This window comes from Chelonia mydas, chromosome 1 (assembly GCF_015237465.2).
Source record: "Chelonia mydas isolate rCheMyd1 chromosome 1, rCheMyd1.pri.v2, whole genome shotgun sequence".
NCBI lineage: Eukaryota > Metazoa > Chordata > Testudines > Cheloniidae > Chelonia > Chelonia mydas.
In genome coordinates, this window is record NC_057849.1 from 67,282,610 (window position 1) to 67,300,995 (window position 18,386).

At 40.2% G+C, this 18,386-nt stretch overlaps 1 protein-coding gene across 3 annotated transcripts in view; it reads right to left on the minus strand.

Annotated features, from left to right (window-relative positions):
- DIAPH3 (diaphanous related formin 3) overlaps window positions 1-18,386 on the minus strand; it is a 528,591-nt gene that overhangs the window by 139,938 nt on the left and 370,267 nt on the right. For all 3 annotated transcript variants that reach the window (XM_043533700.1, XM_043533705.1, XM_043533707.1), the window contains 2 exons: window positions 9,975-10,139; window positions 1,372-1,507 (listed from right to left, as the gene is read on the minus strand). In XM_043533700.1, the coding sequence (XP_043389635.1) occupies window positions 1,372-1,507; window positions 9,975-10,139 (301 nt within the window). The remainder of the gene's footprint in view (window positions 1-1,371; window positions 1,508-9,974; window positions 10,140-18,386) is intronic.

The window sequence follows — 18,386 nt, forward strand, 5'->3', positions numbered from 1 at the left end:
TGATGGGTGCAGCATTGGATCTAGGGTTCGTGTCATAGAAGCCTCCTGCATCTAAGGCTATTCTTTTTCCCACACTTTGACTCTTCACAGGGACTGGTGAATTTATATATGAAAACTTTTTGGTGTCTATCCTTACGGGAGGACACTAAGCGCCTTCTGCAGACTCTGTCTCCTGTGTTCAGAGTGGTCCTTTTGAGTGGTGGCTTTGGTGCAAATGAGGCGAGCATGGCTTCAGTGCAAGGTCTTTTCTCAGTTCCGTCTTCTCTGCACTGGTTTTTGGTGTTGTCAGTCTGCTGGCTGGGGTGCTGGATGAAGCTGGCTTGTCTGCCAGCATAACTTTTTGAGCTCTTCTCCTCAGGGTCTGATGAGGCCTTAGTGGACTATTGCAGGGGATGGAGCTTTAGCCTCACGTCATGACTTCTGTGTTCTTGCGGAGAATGACAAGTAGACCGATCATCTGCTTGGTATAGGAGATTCTGACATACAGAAAACATACGTACTGTGTCCACCTTGAGGGATAGGGCTATAAGCCCACCAGTTTTGAGTTGATAATGCTAAGAAACCCTGTACAGTGAGTGGAGTCTGATCATTAGAGATCAGTTCAACGGGATGGAGACATTTCATGGTGGTCTATATTGAAGATCAGAAGTAGTTCTGAGATTTTCGTGAAGATATGTAGAAGTTTACCCCTGAGCTAAGAACTAGTGAGTTGGAACCTCATCAGGTTCTGTCTCACTGATATGGGTAATAAGAGGGAACTGATCAAAGGTCGCAGTTGTCCCACTCTTTACACCCTCATGCTCCATCAAAAGGAGGCAAAAGACAAACACATGGCCCTGATGGACACAATACTATTCAGAAAAACTCCATTCTCATGCACATCAGGTACATGTACACTCACAGTGGGATCCACATTGACACATACTCAGAGAAAAATCTTAGCTACATAAAAGAAGCCTATTGTCATAAAAGGAACAATTACAAAAATCACCGTTTCCCTTAGTTAAAATATAAATAAATTGGCTCTGTGATTTGGAAAGTGACTTTGTTCACATGTAACATAATAGTTTCTTTTTCAGCTTAGCTTTAATTGAGATAAATCATTGATACTTGAGTACAAAATGTTAAATAAATAGTGAATGGGAAAGTACTGAGCACCATTTTCAAGGTCTAACATAACTTGAGAAAAGCAGATAAGCTAGAACAGCTTGTTAATAAAATCAAATTTAAGAACAGCTTTGCTGTATTATTTATTGAAATAATTTATTCTGCCTCTCTTCCAGAGCACATCAAGATAATAACAAAATAGAGGCTGTAGTTTCATTTCATATAGAATGCCAGATAGAAAAGGCTGTTTTCCATATTACTCACCTGTTTTCATTTCTAACAAGCGCTTTTTCTTTTGTTGCCTCTCTAATTTTTCTTTTTCTGCTTTCTCCTTAGCTATTCTAGCGCGTCTCTGTTTTTCCTCTGCTTCTCTTCTTCTTACATTCTCCTTGGCTGCTTGCTATTTAAAAAAAAAAAAAAGAGAGAGATATTGGTAACGAAACTTAATGTAAGTAGTTTCAGACAGAACAAACTTGTAAACTATAAAAATGAAAAAATACCTAAGTTATATTGTCAGTCAAATAACTCTTGCTAAAAGGTCACTTGCACCTTCTACCAAGTCTGTTACATATTAAACAATATGTAATCTGAAGATATTGTACTTTCCATATAGTATATTTTACTCTCTAATATATCAGTCACTTAGGGAGAACCACATTATAGGAATGGTGTAATTATCTCCAAAACAAGCATTATAAACCCAGAAAATTCAGCATTCAGGTTAACACTGAAATCCAAACAAGTTAAGGTATAGAGAAACAGTTAAGGCACCCAAATAGCCTTAACTCTTCCCGGCAGCAAAACCCTAACACTAATGCATGAGTGCTTATGGTCCCAGATTAAACATTTTCTCCTCTATTGTCACTACAAAGGGGAAAAAAGGCATCAGCACAGGCTAGCACAAACTCTTATCCTTCAGAAGAACTCAGGAAAAACTTCCCTTTTTCAAAATAGCTACAATCTCCTTTCTCAATAGGTCTGAGGCCACAGGTTGCCCTTTAGCCAAGGTGACCAATACCTTTCATTGTTCCCCACAGGACTGAAGTCAAGCCACTCTCAGGAAAGATGGAAGCCCCTATGCTATCAAAAGGCATTGTGAGGTGAATTAGGTCATGGTATTTTTCCTGAGGACAGCATGTGGCCTCAGGCACTCTGAAAAACATTGTTCAGTCACTGCTGAAACACAAACCCTCACTCATGAAGAACAACAGAAAAAAAGCTACCATTCATCCTAATGTTTTCTTTAAAAAAACTGCCCATTACACCATATCTACTAAAGATTCACTTCCCTGCCAATTCGGTTCGTGACCTGAACTTTGAAAAAACACTGATTAATGCAAGTAGTATGGGGAATAAGCAGGAAGAACTCAAAATGCTAGTAAATAAACATAATTATGACATAGCTGGCATCACAGAGACTTGGTGGGATAATACGCATGACTGAAATATTGGTACAGAAGCTTACAGCTTGCTCAGGAAGGACAGGCAGGGGAAAAAAGGGAGAAGGTGTTGCCTTATATATTAAAAATGTATCCACTTGGACTAAGGTTGAGATGAAAACAGTAGACAGACTTGTTGAAAGTGTCTGGGCAAGGATAAAAGGAGTAAAAAACAAGGGTGATGTCATGGTAAGGGTTTACTACAGACCACCTAACGAGGAAGAAGAGGTGGATGCGGATTTTTTTAAACAACTAACAAAATCATCCAAAGCACAGGACTTGGTGGTGATTGGGGACTTCAGCTGCTCAGACATCTGTTGGGAAAATAACACAGCAGGGCACAGATTACCCAACAAGTTCTTGGAATGGATTGGAGACAATTTTTTATTTCAGAAGGTGTAGAACTCTACTAGGGGAGAGGCTGTTCTACATTTGATTTTGTCAAATAGAGAGGAACTGGTTGAGAATTTGAAAGTGGAAGGCAGCTGGGGTGAAAGTGATCATGAAATGGTAGAGTTCATGATTCTAAGGAATGGTAGGAGGGAGAACAGCAAAATAAAGACAATGGATTTCAAGAAGGCAGACTTTAGCAAACTCAGGGAGTTGGTAGATAAGATCCCATGGGAAGCAAGTCTAAGGGGAAAAACAATTGAAAACTGCTGGCAGTTTTTCAAAGGGACATTATTAAGGGCACAAAAGTAAAATATCCCATTGCGTAGGAAAGATAGGAAGTATGGCAAGAGACACCCTAGCGTAATCAGGAGATCTTCAATGACCTAAAAATCAAAAGAGAGTCTTACAAAAAGTGGAAACTAGGTCAAATTACAAAGGATGAATATAAACAAATAACGCAAGTATATTGTGACAAAATTAGAAAGGCCAAGGCACAAAATGAGATCAAACTAATTAGAGACAAAGGGTATCAAGAAAACAGAGACTAAAATAAGGAAAGAACAAGTTAAAAATTACTTAGACAAGTTAGATGTCTTCAAGTCACCAGGGCCTGATGAAATTCATCCTAGAATACTCAAGTAGCTGACTGAGGAGATATCTGAGCCATTAGCAATTATTTTTGAAAAGTCACGGAAGATGAGAGAGATTCCACAAGACTGGAAAAGGGCAAATATAGTGTCTGTCTATAAAAAAGGAAATAAGGACAACCCAGGGAATTACAGACCAGTCAGCATAACTTCTGTACCCGGAAAAGTGATTAAGCAATCAATTTGCAAATACCTAGAATTACAGACGAGTCAGTTTAACTTCTGTATTCAGAGCAAATACGTAGGCAATCAATTTGCAAATGTCTAGAAGATAAGGTGATACGTAACAGTCAGCATGGATTTGTCAAGAACAAATTGTGTCAAACCAACCTGATATCTTCCTTTGACAGGGTAACAAGCCTTGTGGATAGGGTGAAGTTGTAGACGTGGTATATCTTGACTTTAGTAAGGATTTGATACGGTCTCGCATGACCTTCTCGTAAACAAACTAGGGAAATGCAACCTAGATGGAGCTACTATAAGGTGGGTGCATAACTGATTGGAAAACCGTTCCTAGAGAGTAGTTATCAGTGGTTCGCAGTCATTCTGAAAGGGCATAACAAGTGGGGAATTGCAGGGATTGGTTCTGGGTCCGGTTCTGTTCAGTATCTTGGATAATGGTATGGAGAATACACTTATAAAGTTTGCTCATGAGACCAAGCTGGGAGGGGTTGCAAATGCTTTGGAGGATAGGATTATAATGTGGACAAATTGGAGAAAGTCCAGAGAAGAGCAACAAAAATGATTAAAGGTCTACAAACATGACCTATTATAGGCCAAAAGCCTATGGGGAGAAATTGTCTCAAGTAAATTGTACTTCATTTTGCTTTGTACTCCATTTTGCTAGCTTTGAATTAGTAAGAAGAAATTTTTCTGGGTTTATTCTTTGCTGATTGTGTTAATGATTGTTCTTAGAAGGATAAAAGTGTTATGGCTGTAATTCTTGTGTTTGAAATTTATTACCATTTTGTGTGAGACTGAAGAATGTATGGCATGCTGATGAACAGAGAAGAGACAGGAGGCACCAGTACTGATGGGCCGGATGGTCAAGAGGGGAGTGAAGGGGTTGAGAGGCACCAACCTTACTATCAGAATCACCTGGATGGCAGATTGACAACCCTAAAGCAAAGGCATATGCCCCAAGGACAAGTTAAGGAATGGAGCCAGAGGGACGAGATAAGAAACAGCTGCGGATACTCCCGCTAACAACCCAAAATAATGCTAATTAGGAGCAACCTTGAATACCTCAAGATTAACAGCTCCGGTGTGACACAGCAAGTCCATAGAATTGTATGGGAACTTATTACTATAAAAGAAGGGTGCATTGCCATGGGACTTTGGGTTTGTTCTGCATCAGCATCGGAACTTCAGACGCATCCAACAGAGACCCAGCTCCATTCCCCTCCCTCGTGTGCAGTTTCAGATGGCCACTGGAACTGACCAAGCGACACTAAGGACTAGTTTCAGAGCGGTAGCCGTGTTAGTCTGTATCACCAAAAACAACAAGGAGTCCTTGTGGCACCTTAGAGACTCACAAATTTATTTGGGCGTAAGCTTTTATGGGCTAAAACCCACTTCATCAGATGCATGGACTGAAAAATACAGTAAGCAGAATATATATTCTAGCACAAGAAAAGATTGGAGTTGACTTACCAAGTGGGGGGGTCAGTGCTAATGAGCCAATTCAATTAAGGTGGAAGCGGCCTATTCTCAACAGTTGACAAGAAGGGGTGTATACCAAGGGAGGGAAAATTACTTTTATAGTGCTAACGAGGCCAATGTAATCAAGGTGGCCCATTTCCAACAGTTGACAAGAAGGCATGATTAAGGGAAAATTACTTTTTGTCGTGACTCATCCACTCCCAGGACTAAGGGCTGATAACTATAAGATCCAGCTGTAGAACCATCTGGTGTATGTGCTTGCATGTGTGAATGGAAGCATATGCTGATTTTAATGCTTAAATTGTACTCTCAATAAATGTGGTATATTGCCTTATCCCCTTGAAAAAGATTCCATGTGCTTCTAATAAGCATAACACTATGAAGGAAGATTGAAAAAATTGGGTTTGTTTAGTCTGGAAAAGAGAAGACAAGAGTGGACATGACAACAGTTTTCCGGTACATGAAAGATTCTTCTTAACCTCTGAGGATAGGACAAGAAGCAATGTGCTTAAATTGTAGCAAGGGAGGTTTAGGTTGGACATTAAGAAAAACTTCCAAACTGACAGGGCAGTTAAGCACTGGAATAAATTACCTACGGAGGTTGTGGAATCTCCATCATTGGAGATTTTTAAAAACAGGTTACACAAACACCTGTCAGAGATGGTCTAGATCAGTGGTTCACAAACTTTTTTTCCATGGATCATTTGAAAATTGCTGAGGGTCTTGGCAGACCACTTAATGATCTTTCCAAATGTTGTTTGTACCGTTAGCTATCTATTGTAAAGAGCTTTGAATAAAAGTGCTATATAAAAAAACTTTAGAATAATTAAAGTTTTTTTGTTCTACAAATAAAAGTACACAACTCATATTTTAATATCAGTAGTCTTATCTTCCTAATGTAATGGATGTGCCCTCTCTCATCAGCTGTGGCAGCCCCTGAGGTGGGGCTGGGAAGGAGGGGGGGTCTCTTCTCCCCCGCCATAGCAACCACAGAGCTGAGGCTGGGAAGAAGGGCCATCTCTCCCCAGCAGCGCAACCCTGGAGCTGGGGAAAGTCGCCTTTGTCTCTGGCCACCGCAGCCCTGCACATCCTAAATTCCCCCCCACCCCGTCTTCTCACCCCACTGCCCCCTCCCACCAACCCCATAATCCCCCCAAGGCCAGCACCTCACCTTAAATGTGTGTCTTCTCCAGGGTCCAGCCACCTAATTAGTGGAGCCATGCCTGCGCGACTCCACTAATTCGGTGGGTGGCCCTTCATTTTTTCAAGTGGCCGCCCAGGCACGCACCTTAGAGGGAACTATCAGCGGACCATTTGAATGGATCTCGTGGACCAGGGACCAGTTTGAGAACCTCTGGTTTAGATAATACTTAGTCCTGCCATGAGCGTAGGGGACTGGACTAGATGACCTCTCAAGGTCCCTTCCAGTCCTATGATTCTATCAATGGCAATTTGCTAAACATACCCAAAATGTTAGAAAATAAACATGAGCAAATCAAATGACAAAAACTCGCACTCTGACATTGTTCTCATGGAAATAGAAAAGTTATGATTGGATTGCTCTTGCCTGTGAAATAAGCAAACGGTTTCTCACAACAACTATTACCAAACCAAACATGTTCAGATTAATCGGAATGTCTATGATGTACAAAGTTTTTGCTGGTCTATATTTCACAGCTCTTATTGCAGAGAAGAAAACATTACTTTCATCATGGTAGAGATAGGCTCACAGCAAATCTACCATTATCTCTCATAAGCTTTCTTCCTTGATGGTTGATTCTATCTGGTCGAACAATACTTTGCACTGCTAGAAGATCTTCCCACTGAAAGATCGCAAAGCACTTTAAAAACAAAATTAGTAATATTCCTGTTAGCTAGTGAAGCATTTTACAGCTAGAAAACTGAAACACAGTAAAGTTAACTAAACTGTCCAAGGCCACAGAGATTTAGCAGCAGAACTACAAATATAGCTGAAAACATCTGATTCTTATTCATTAACCACTAGACAATATTCCATTCGTCATTCTATACAAGAAATTATTTCAGGGACAACCCTTTCAAAAATCTATATTATGACGACTGGAATTTCCAAAAGCAGGACAGTTACTATATCATTTTATGTAAAATGATGATCAAGCGTATACATACAAAAATATAAGGACTAAGGAATCTGACCTGCAGAACTTGAAATATTAACATTTAATTTCTGCTAAATTTGTAGATGAAAGAGCAACCAACCAAACATGACAGTGACTATTTACAGGCCAGACATCCAGTGCTACTTGCTTGCCTATTTGTAAGGACTAACTTTGGCATCTGAAGTCCCTTCCTTAGTTGCCAGGAAGAACTGCCATTTCCCTGCTACTAAGAAATAGCAGTATGTTCATCCCTTTCTGGCCAGAGGATAGCCTTCTTTGCACAACATAAAATAGGTATAAAAACAATGGCAACTAGGAAGTCATTTTAAATATAATTATAATGGATTCTACATAAATTAGTGATTAAATTGTGTGTGGGAGTTACAAAATAATACTATGCCAGGATTATTTTTGTAATTGTTCTGTATACAGATAGATGTTGCATCTCTCTCTTTCTTCAATTGTGCAGTGGAAAATTTTAACAAAAGTACTCATCATATAGAGTGTGAGGTTTTCTTTTTAGTCATTGACACCGGCCCAATTTAAGTGTGTTGAATACAACAAGTACATCAACATGATAAAGTAAAAGCAAGTGAGAATATACTATGCCCTCTGGATTTGTCTACCACATATAGAACTGCTTAAAGGATGGTAGTGGTATTTCAGCAATCCAAAGAGAAGACTATTTAAGCCTTCAAAATAATCTAGTTTTCACAACCTATCTTTTCTTCATTTGTAAAATTTAATTACACACAGATATTGATTTTAATTGTAAGAATATCTAATTCCTCTTAATTACGCAAATCTATAACATTTGGTCACACATTATGCACCAACAATTAAAAGCAAAGAAAGCAACAAATCTGATCTCAAACTGCATGCTGATTTAAACTACCATATTAAAATATGTTATGGTGTAATTATCCAGTAACTTCTTCATAATTAATGTTATTTAAATGTAGTGTTAATAAAGGGGAACTAGAGTGTCCCCTATAGTTAATGGAACAGCAACTGACTTTTAACAACTCTATTTGTCAGATTTTATAACTTAGCCAACTTAAATTTCTTGTCCATATTTCCTTTTTCACAGACAAATGTACAATGGTGGATCAACTGCCAGCCATGTTACATGGTGATAGGTGCTGCATCTTTTTTACAGATGTTTTGAAGCATCCATCACCATGGCATCTGGATTAAGAGAATCCAGTTAGGTGAGAAAGGACTGTCGTGTCCCCAAAAGTCAGGGTCTAGGAAAAGGAGAAGACAGTCATCTTATTTTCACGAGTTTTCTTCAAACCCTCCCTCCAGAGGCTGGTCAGTTGCAAGTTTGGAATTATTTTTCCTTTTGCTGGAGGACTTTTCAGCCTGGAAAGCTACTGATAAATTCAGTGTACTAGATCATGCCCTAAGAGTTAAAATATCATGTTCTTCCTTCATACCCATTCCCGTACCTCCTTCATCCCATTGTTTGAACTTCTGCATATGCAATATTAATTACATTAAAAGATGAAAGATCATAACATTAAAAGATTAAAAAGTTATCTTTTGAACATTTTAGTTACTCACCTAAAGTATTTTTTTTAATCTAAGCAGCTAAAAGTGTTTCTAAAAAATATTTTTTTTCCTTAAATAAAAAATAGTGGATATAAAAGAGCAGACCTCTTAAAAAAACAAAAACAAAAGACCAGGCATTTAGAATATATTACAAATCAAGTAAACCATGAAAAATAAAAAAGGTTCCTCAGGAAGTGTCTAGAATCTGATAAAATTATGCCTATTTTATGCAAAAGCCAGGATTGGTGTTTCTTTGAGAAGCAGCCAGCACAGAACTCCCCCTAAATTCACTGTGTTTGCACACAGCCAGGATAACCTCTGCAGCTCATTTATTTCTGTTTGCTTCTTTCCTGTTGATTTTGTATGTAAATGGGCATCTATTGTATGACCTTACAATGTTTAATTTACCTACTGACAAAGAGATACCAGAGGATACAGAAAGAAAACCTATTTTTCACTTTTGCTGATGACTATTATCTTGGTATGACATATTTTCAGTATGTGTGCATATCATCTCTGCATATATTTCACAACAATGTTAAGGACCAGAGTGACAATAACTTTCATTTGAGACCTCACATGATAGTCTTTGGTGAACTGTAATATACACATCAGATTTATGTGATTTCTGTAACCCATTCCCAGCTCACATTAAGAAGTCCTTGGGTCATACAAGTATCCTATAGTAAGTCAGACAGAAGAAGTTTCATCTGAACAGAAGTAAAGACCTTAAAACTCTTCTCTACCTTCTGCCCCCCTACAACCTCCTGCATGTTATCTAGTAAATCAAGGACCCAGTTTTAATTTATAATAGTTCAGTTTTTTCCTTCAGATACAGATAATTTTAAGATACTGAATGAATATTTCCTTTTCTTTACATTGTAGAATCTGGGATGTAGAAATTAAGGTTTCTGACATGAATGTATGTTACCATTCAAGAAGACAGAAAAAAATATTGAATAGCCCATCAATATTTGAACTAAAAAACATATCATTCTTGGAAAACAATTTTAACATCAATAGACATACTGTACCAAGAACATTGTCCTGAAGTTGTTTAAGTCGGTTAAAAATTCTTCCACCGAAACCTTTTTCAAATCAATGGCATAGTATCCCATCACATTTTGATAGAGTTTATCCATGTTCTCATGCATCCTGGTAAGTTTTTGGTAATGTTCTCTTGCATAAACTGCAAAGCTGTGTATTACTGTTAAGGCTAAAAGAGCATTCAGTGAAGCTAGTTAAAGCAAATTATCATGATTTATCTACCTGTTTCTCTGAAGCCAACTTTAACATTCAAAAAAACCTCTTAATTATCTCAATAGATTATCCATTTATTTCAAGTACAACACAAACTACATACCTAACAGTGTTTAATGAATACTTTGGTAATAGTGAAAAAATAATATAAGAATGATCCTCAGATTTTCTTGATCATTTTTTACTTTGCTAAGTGAATGAAACATTCTTTACATTAATTTTACATATAATGGGAATTGACAGGCAACCTTAATAATAGGCAGTACATAATCTGTTTGCCACATATTGTGTTACATAAAACAACATACCTCAAAAACTTCAATAGGAAGTGGGAGGTGCTTGGATCCTTTGAAAACAGGTCACATCTATTTGGGTGCCTAAGTATTGATTTAGGCATCCAGAGTTCAAATTTTGGCCACAATCCTTATTTATGATGGAAACTGTTTTACAAGTATAGCAGACTTGACGTATGCACATACGTATGTGTGTGTGGACAAAGCTATATATAAGTCCTAGGGCTAGCAGGTTTGTGGAAACAGAAGCTCTTTGGTTTTCTCTATAGGTAAAATGGGAGAATTTAGGTTGCATTCTTACCTGCTGCAAGACAAGTTTGCTTATGTCACTCTCTAGCTCCCCCTGCAGACAGTTATAATTTGCATACACTTTTGAGGAGTTCCATAAAATACCTAAAACTATCATCTGGAGTTTTCCCATAATCCATACTCAGGAACTGCATCAAATGTTCTGAGAGACACAAAGTAGATGAGGTAATATCTTTTATTGGATCGACTTCTGTTGGTGAAAGAGACAAGCTTTCAAGCTACACAGAACTCTTTGTCAGGTCTGGGAAAGGTACTCAGCGTGTCACAGCCAAATACAAGATAGAACAAAATGTTTAACATAAGTAGTTAAAACATATTCTAAGTGACCAGTCAAGATGAAGTGGCCTGTTAACACTTCCGCTGGCTTGCCTCTCTAATATCCTGGGACCAAAAGAGCAACAACAACACTGCAAACATCAAATGTTCCAAGTAATTTCAGAAAAAAGAAAAGGAGTACTTGTGGCACCTTAGAGACTAACCAATTCTTGTCAGCAAGTTAAGGAAGTATGGGATGGATGAATGCACTATAAGGTGGGTAGAAAGCTGGCTAGATTGTCGGGCTCAACGGGTAGTGATCAATGGCTCCACGTCTAGTTGGCAGCCGGTGTCAAGTGGAGTGCCCCAGGGGTCGGTCCTGGGGCCGGTTTTGTTCAATATCTTCATAAATGATCTGGAGGATGGTGTGGATTGCACTCTCAGCAAATTTGCGGATGATACTAAACTGGGAGGAGTGGTAGATACGCTGGAGGGGAGGGATAGGATACAGAAGGACCTAGACAAATTGGAGGATTGGGCCAAAAGAAATCTGATGAGGTTCAATAAGGATAAGTGCAGGGTCCTGCACTTAGGATGGAAGAATCCAATGCACCGCTACAGACTAGGGACCGAATGGCTAGGCAGCAGTTCTGCGGAAAAGGACCTAGGGGTGACAGTGGACGAGAAGCTGGATATGAGTCAGCAGTGTGCCCTTGTTGCCAAGAAGGCCAATGGCATTTTGGGATGTATAAGTAGGGGCATAGCGAGCAGATCGAGGGACGTGATCGTTCCCCTCTATTCGACACTGGTGAGGCCTCATCTGGAGTACTGTGTCCAGTTTTGGGCCCCACACTACAAGAAGGATGTGGATAAATTGGAGAGAGTCCAGCGAAGGGCAACAAAAATGATTAGGGGTCTAGAGCACATGACTTATGAGGAGAGGCTGAGGGAGCTGGGATTGTTTAGTCTGCAGAAGAGAAGAATGAGGGGGGATTTGATAGCTGCTTTCAACTACCTGAAAGGGGGTTCCAAAGAGGATGGCTCTAGACTGTTCTCAATGGTAGCAGATGACAGAACGAGGAGTAATGGTCTCAAGTTGCAATGGGGGAGGTTTAGATTGGATATTAGGAAAAACTTTTTCACTAAGAGGGTGGTGAAACACTGGAATGCGTTACCTAGGGAGGTGGTAGAATCTCCTTCCTTAGAGGTTTTTAAGGTCAGGCTTGACAAAGCCCTGACTGGGATGATTTAACTGGGACTTGGTCCTGCTTCGAGCAGGGGGTTGGACTAGATGACCTTCTGGGGTCCCTTCCAACCCTGATATTCTATGATTCTATGATTCAATTTATTTGAGCATGAGCTTTCGTGAGCTACAGCTCACTTCATCGGATGCATACTGTGGAAACACACGTCTAATAACTCATAGGAACTATTCTTTGAGGGATATTCCAAACCCTCCCCCCCAAAAAAACTCTTGTCATTTAACATTAATTAAGGTTGCCCCCATCAGTACTCAAAGCCATAAAAATAAGGAAATAGAAGATTGAGGATTAAAAGGTTGCAAAATTTAACACTCTACATTGCAATTAGATACCAGTGGCTGGGTGGTACCAGCTGGCTAGGGCTAAGGGATGTCAACATTTGGGCTCTGGTTGCAGCCAGAGCTTTAGGAACCTCCCACCTTGCAGGGTCCTAGAGCCCAGGCTCCAGCCCGAGCATGAATGTGTACACCACAATTAAACAGCCCTTAGCCTGAGCCCCGCGAGCGTGAGTCAGCTGGCATGGGCCAGCCGGGGTTTTTTAAATGCAGTGTAGACATACCCTCAAGCTAAAATGCCATAATTAATGTTGCCTATGCAGGTTTAATTCAGGCCTCATGTGTATACACTATGATACGGTCTTTAAAAACACAAGACCCCTGGCTCATTCAGTGCACACGACAGATCTGCTCTGGGGATGAATCAGTGTTGTGTCATGCAGAGGGGGTCTGTTGGACCCCCTTCTCATTTGTTGCAGAAGTTGGAAGGTTTTTCGTGAATGAGGCAGGTGAATGCAGGAAGAGAACTGAGAGTCTCACGGTTAGGGCAGATGAACACTGCCTTGCAGACATAAATTCTATCATTGCCTCTGCCACTAAGTTTCTGTGTGATTCTGGGCAAGTCACTTACAACAAACTTTTTATAGGTAGTCACTTCTGCATGTAATTAAAGACTATATCATAATGCATACATACATAGGGCCAAATTACAGTTGCACAACCTTCTTTCTGGCTTTTTCTAACTTGAATGTGCTTATCTTTGCAACCTTTTAATCCTTTTAAATCCCCAACTTTCTGTTTTCTGCTTTTTTATTATTTAGTTTATGGATGACAGCAACCTTAAGTAACATTAAACAAAGTTTGTGAATTTATTTTAATATAATTTTTATATATGTGCTATTTAAATAATAAAGAATTTACACATTTGTTGACTTCAATGTATACATTAACCTTCACATTTCAACACTCATTGCCATGTTGACAAATATACTACAAGTTATTAAACTTTATTGAAGCAAACCACATTTTTAATGCAACTTCAGTTTTATTGCAACTTCTAGATGACACAATTTAGAAAAAAAAAGAAAAAAAACGAGTAAGGATTCATATCTATAATTTCCCACTTTTTTTAAAAAAAGGTAGTTATTCAGAAAGACGTACCGCAGCATATAAATAATATACACAAAAAAAGAGCTGTAATTTTGTATTTTATTTTCGTGTAACTCTTTTTAAGGAAAGTAAGAAACAATTACCTTCTGAAATGAAACTTGGCCACTTACACATTACAAACCCCAAAGAGCAAAGCAGGAGCTTATCAGAACCCAATCTGCTTTTGTTATAGCCCCTCCTCTGACCCTTCTTTGTAATAATGTTATCGTAGCCTGAGGTAAATCAGTTATTAAAGTCTGCCATTGCTGACAACCAGGGCAATAGTGACTCTTCCCAAGTATGCAAGTAAACTGAAGGGAGACGAGTGGCTGAGTATTCTCTGATATCAAAAAAGGTACTGCTCAGGCGGCAGCAGGAGGCAGAAAATGGGCACTGTGTGGGGTTGTCAAGCTGTCTTGAGTAGCTCACAGATAGGAGTACCAATTTCAGGGCAGACTATTACAAACCAGGGCACAAACTCCACACTGGTGGTGTGTTCTATACTTACATTTCCCCAACCAAGTATCAAATGTAAACCCCTCAAGCAATATAACAGCCTTAACATGGCATCACAGACAGTCCTCTTGGGTACTCCCGTCTATCTTGTCACCCAGGTAAGCTTGCCTTTGTGAAAGACCCCTTACACCAAAGGTCTCTTACACCAAAAATCACAATATTCAGGTTACTATCAGTCCCAGGAATATCATCCAGGAAAGGATACAGGTGGGATCCCTGCAACCTGAGTCTATTATCATTATCAACATCTTTGTAAAACCCTGGGGGCTAAGCGCAGGCCAAGCTGAAGCATTCAGTACTGATAATGTTTCCTGCCCTCAGCTAACCTCAGAAGTCTGCAGTGGCACGGTCTGCTGGGGATACGGCAATATTCATTGGCTAGATCTATTGAAGAAGTCCCCCCAGGACAGGAATGACACCATAGAGGCCAGGGTCTGCATCCCAAACTTAATTTTTTTCATCCACATGTTGAGCCTTTTGAGGTCAAGAATGGCTCTGATACCATCATGTGTGTTTTTGCACAGTGAAATAGATGGACTAGAAGCTGGAAAATCTTTCTTCTGAGCGAACACTCTCTTTCATGCCCACATCCAGAAGATGAGATATTTTATTCTGGACCACATTGTGTTATATGGTGTCATTGGAACTGGGTGATTGGATGAAGAATGGGTGGAGTCCTAAGCTTGAGGGAGTATCCCCGGCTCACTATCTCGCTGACTTTTTTGTGCCTGATGAAAAGCATTCCTCTAGGAGATGGGAAACTCTACCTCTTAGCTTCAGTTCTAGGTGGCAGCCTACGCAATCTTTGTCATAAAGTAGACTTTCCGGCGGGAGGTCCCACTAGATTTCCCCCACCCAGATCTCAATCCACTGTTTTCCCTTGAGGAATCCATTGTCCCTTTGCCAGAACCTCTGTGAGGACAAAAAGTGCCTCCATCTGAATGCTGGTCTGTACTCTTTTCTGGGGGCATTTAGTGGAGCAGTGAGAGTCTGTTTGGATTTTGCCGCACTATCGGCCACTGCCTTCTCCAGCTTTTCTCCAAAAAGGGGGGAGCTTTCAAACTTGACTGAACATACGGCCCGCTTACATTGTCTGCCTACCTTCAAGGAACGCAGCCATAGGTGGCACCTGGCTACTGAGCAGGAAACCATGGATCAGGGTGAGAACCTCATTGTGCCCATTCAGAAATCAGCTTACAACTGCTGATGTTACAGTGAGTTTCTTTAAAATGGTACTAAATTCAGGGTGATCTCTGTTGTTAAAGGCTTTGAGATATTTCAGTCAAGAGAGATGCTATTGTAAAGCAGGTACCTGCCAGAGATGCTTGGAGGATGGCAGAGGAGGCTTCAAAGTTCTTTTTGAGAATGGCCTCCATCTTTCTATCTGTGGGGTTCTTAAGGTAGAACTCCCACTCTGAGGAAGTAACCATATCCTGGACAATGACACTATAGTGGCATCCACTTTCAGTATCTCAGTAACAGAGCCCTTTTGAATGTTACAGAGTCTGAAGTCACTCTTCTCATTGCGCTTGCCCTTATCAGGCTTGTTCCATTAATCCCTAATCACTTCCTCAAAAGAGCAGTGAAGGGGTATTGCAGTCTTGGGGGAGGATTGTGAGGGGAGAAATGTATTCTGAGGTTTACTCTCAGGAACTTGTTCAGGTTGGATTTGAAATTTGGAATAAACCTTGTTGCACATGACTTAAAAACCACCACCAAAACACACCTTTGCTGTATTTTCCCATCATCCTGTTCGGATTCAGGATCAGACAGCTCACTTTCCCCAGTGGAGGAGTGGGAGGAAGAGGAATCAGAGGACTCATATCTCCTGGATTTTTTGGGTTTTCCCCTTTTTTGATTTTTTAACCCTTTTTGTGTGCTTTGGGAGTGTAGACCATATGCTGCCGCTTTGGCGAGGCCTTTTGCAGATTTCCTTTCTTAGGGCCTGAAGCTTTCTTGAGAGGTCTGACTCAGAATCGTCCCCCTCTGGGTACCATTTGCCTCCTGGGAAAGGGGAACTTGTCTGAGTCCTCCTGGTCTCCTTGGGAAGGAGGTGGGATGATTAGAAGCCCTGCTTCTTTCCCCACAGTGCTCATGATTCACTTTGTGTCATGGGGGGGTGGGGGGGTGGGGTTAGGGAACAACTTCGTAGCTCTGCAAGCCTCTCCTCTTTGTCTTGCAGGTGTTCCCCTCGGACTTATCCTGATTCGAGTGGTCAAGTTCCTCTTTACTTCTCGCTGCTCTTCATGGGGGTTCCTGGTCCACCTTTCCCCCATTAGAGTTGCGGCTGCCATGGTGGGCTGTGGTTCCTACCTGCTTGCCCGCAGCCCTGGAACCTAGGGGACACAGACACAGGCTGGGCACAACTCACCATCTGCCAAGACTAAGCAAGCTGCCTTACAAATAAAGCGTGATTTGGATTTAACTCTGTGCTTTCCTGGATGCTCTGCCATGCCTGCAACAGACAGAGGAGAGGGCGAGGAGATGCTACAGTTGTGGCTCAGAGAGGATTAACCCCCGAGGGGTTAATCGACCCAGGGAGGAGAGGAAGCCAGAAGAGAGGGAGAGCAGTACTCCCCACTATCCAAAAAATGGGGAGAAACAGCTCAAATTGAAAAGGTAAGCACATAGGCAGAGAACCTGGCAGCAAGTGGAAGTAGAGAGGTTGTGGCCAGAGCATGTGGTGTGAAAACACTGATCCACCTCCATGAAGCCACAAAGAGAGGAGAGTTGCCCAAGTGTTCTGAATTGTAAGACATGCTGGGCTGTAGAATAATCAAGTTCAATAAATCCAACAGCGAAGAACATGAATATGTGTAGAAGGAACTTTTCACTATGCCTTACCGTGAAAACAAAACACAGCACTTATATGTCTAAAAGCTAACATCACTGAGCTTTCCGTCAAGATTCATGGACTTGTCTCTCCTCTTCTGGAAGGCTAACACGAAATTCCTTCCATCAGTTTAATGAATTTTGCTCCAAGGGCCTATTTATTAACACATTTTATAGCTGAAAAATTTCTATTCCAGGTTTCTGACAAACTGTGCTCTACAACAGAATTAGTTAAATTTAATGTGAATGTGATAGTAAAACAGCACTAGGAACCATTCTGGAACAATCACAGAACTTCCTCTGAGAAGTGGTGTATTGCTATGCATTTTGATATGGAGATTCTCATGGGAAACTCTGAAAAACAGTCTCTCTCTTCAGTACATCAGTAGCCAGTTTCTTTTGCATCTCATTTAAAAACAAAAAGTTCTGGGGAAAATACGTGCAGTACTAGGTTTACTAATTGATATTGTTTCTTTATCACTGACAAAAGAAATGTTACAAAGAACAGTGAAATAAATTATCAATAAATGTCTTTAACCCACTCATGCTACAAGATATTTAAATCATTTAATTGGATTTAAAGCATTAACTAGCAGTGCTAAGAAAAAATGGTTTTTTGATATTAAAAATGAATAATATAAAAATGGAACTTATACATGGATCCAAAGAATTGATTTGAAATACTTAAGTGTTCCCATACATTTTATCACCTCAGGACAGGATGCAGAGGTAAAGTTTCTTGACACCTTAAATGACTGCCTCTTGGAGCAGCTAGTCTTTGAACCCACAAGAGGAGAGGCAATTCTTGATTTAGTCCTAAGTGGAGCTCAGGATCTGGTCCAAGAGGTGAATAGAGTTGGACAGCTTGGTAATAGTGACCACAATATAATTAAATTTAACATCCCTGTGGTGGGGAAAACACCACAGCAGCCCAACATGGTAGAGTTTAATTTCAGAAAAGGGGACTACACAAAAATGAGGAAATTATTTAAACAGAAACTAAAAGGTATAATGCCAAAAGTGAAATCCCTGCAAGCTGCATGGACACTTTTAAAAGACACCATAGAGAGGTTCAACTTAAATGTATACCCCAAATTAAAAAATATAGTAACCAAACAGAACCAGAAAAGTGCCACCATGGCTAAATAACAAAGTAAAAGAAGCAGTGAGAGGCCAAAAGGCATCCTTTAAAACGTGGAAGTTAAATCCTAGTGAGGAAAATAGAGCACAAACTCTGGCAAGTGAAGTGTAAAAATATAATTAGGAAGGCCAAAAAAGAATCTGAAGAATAGCTA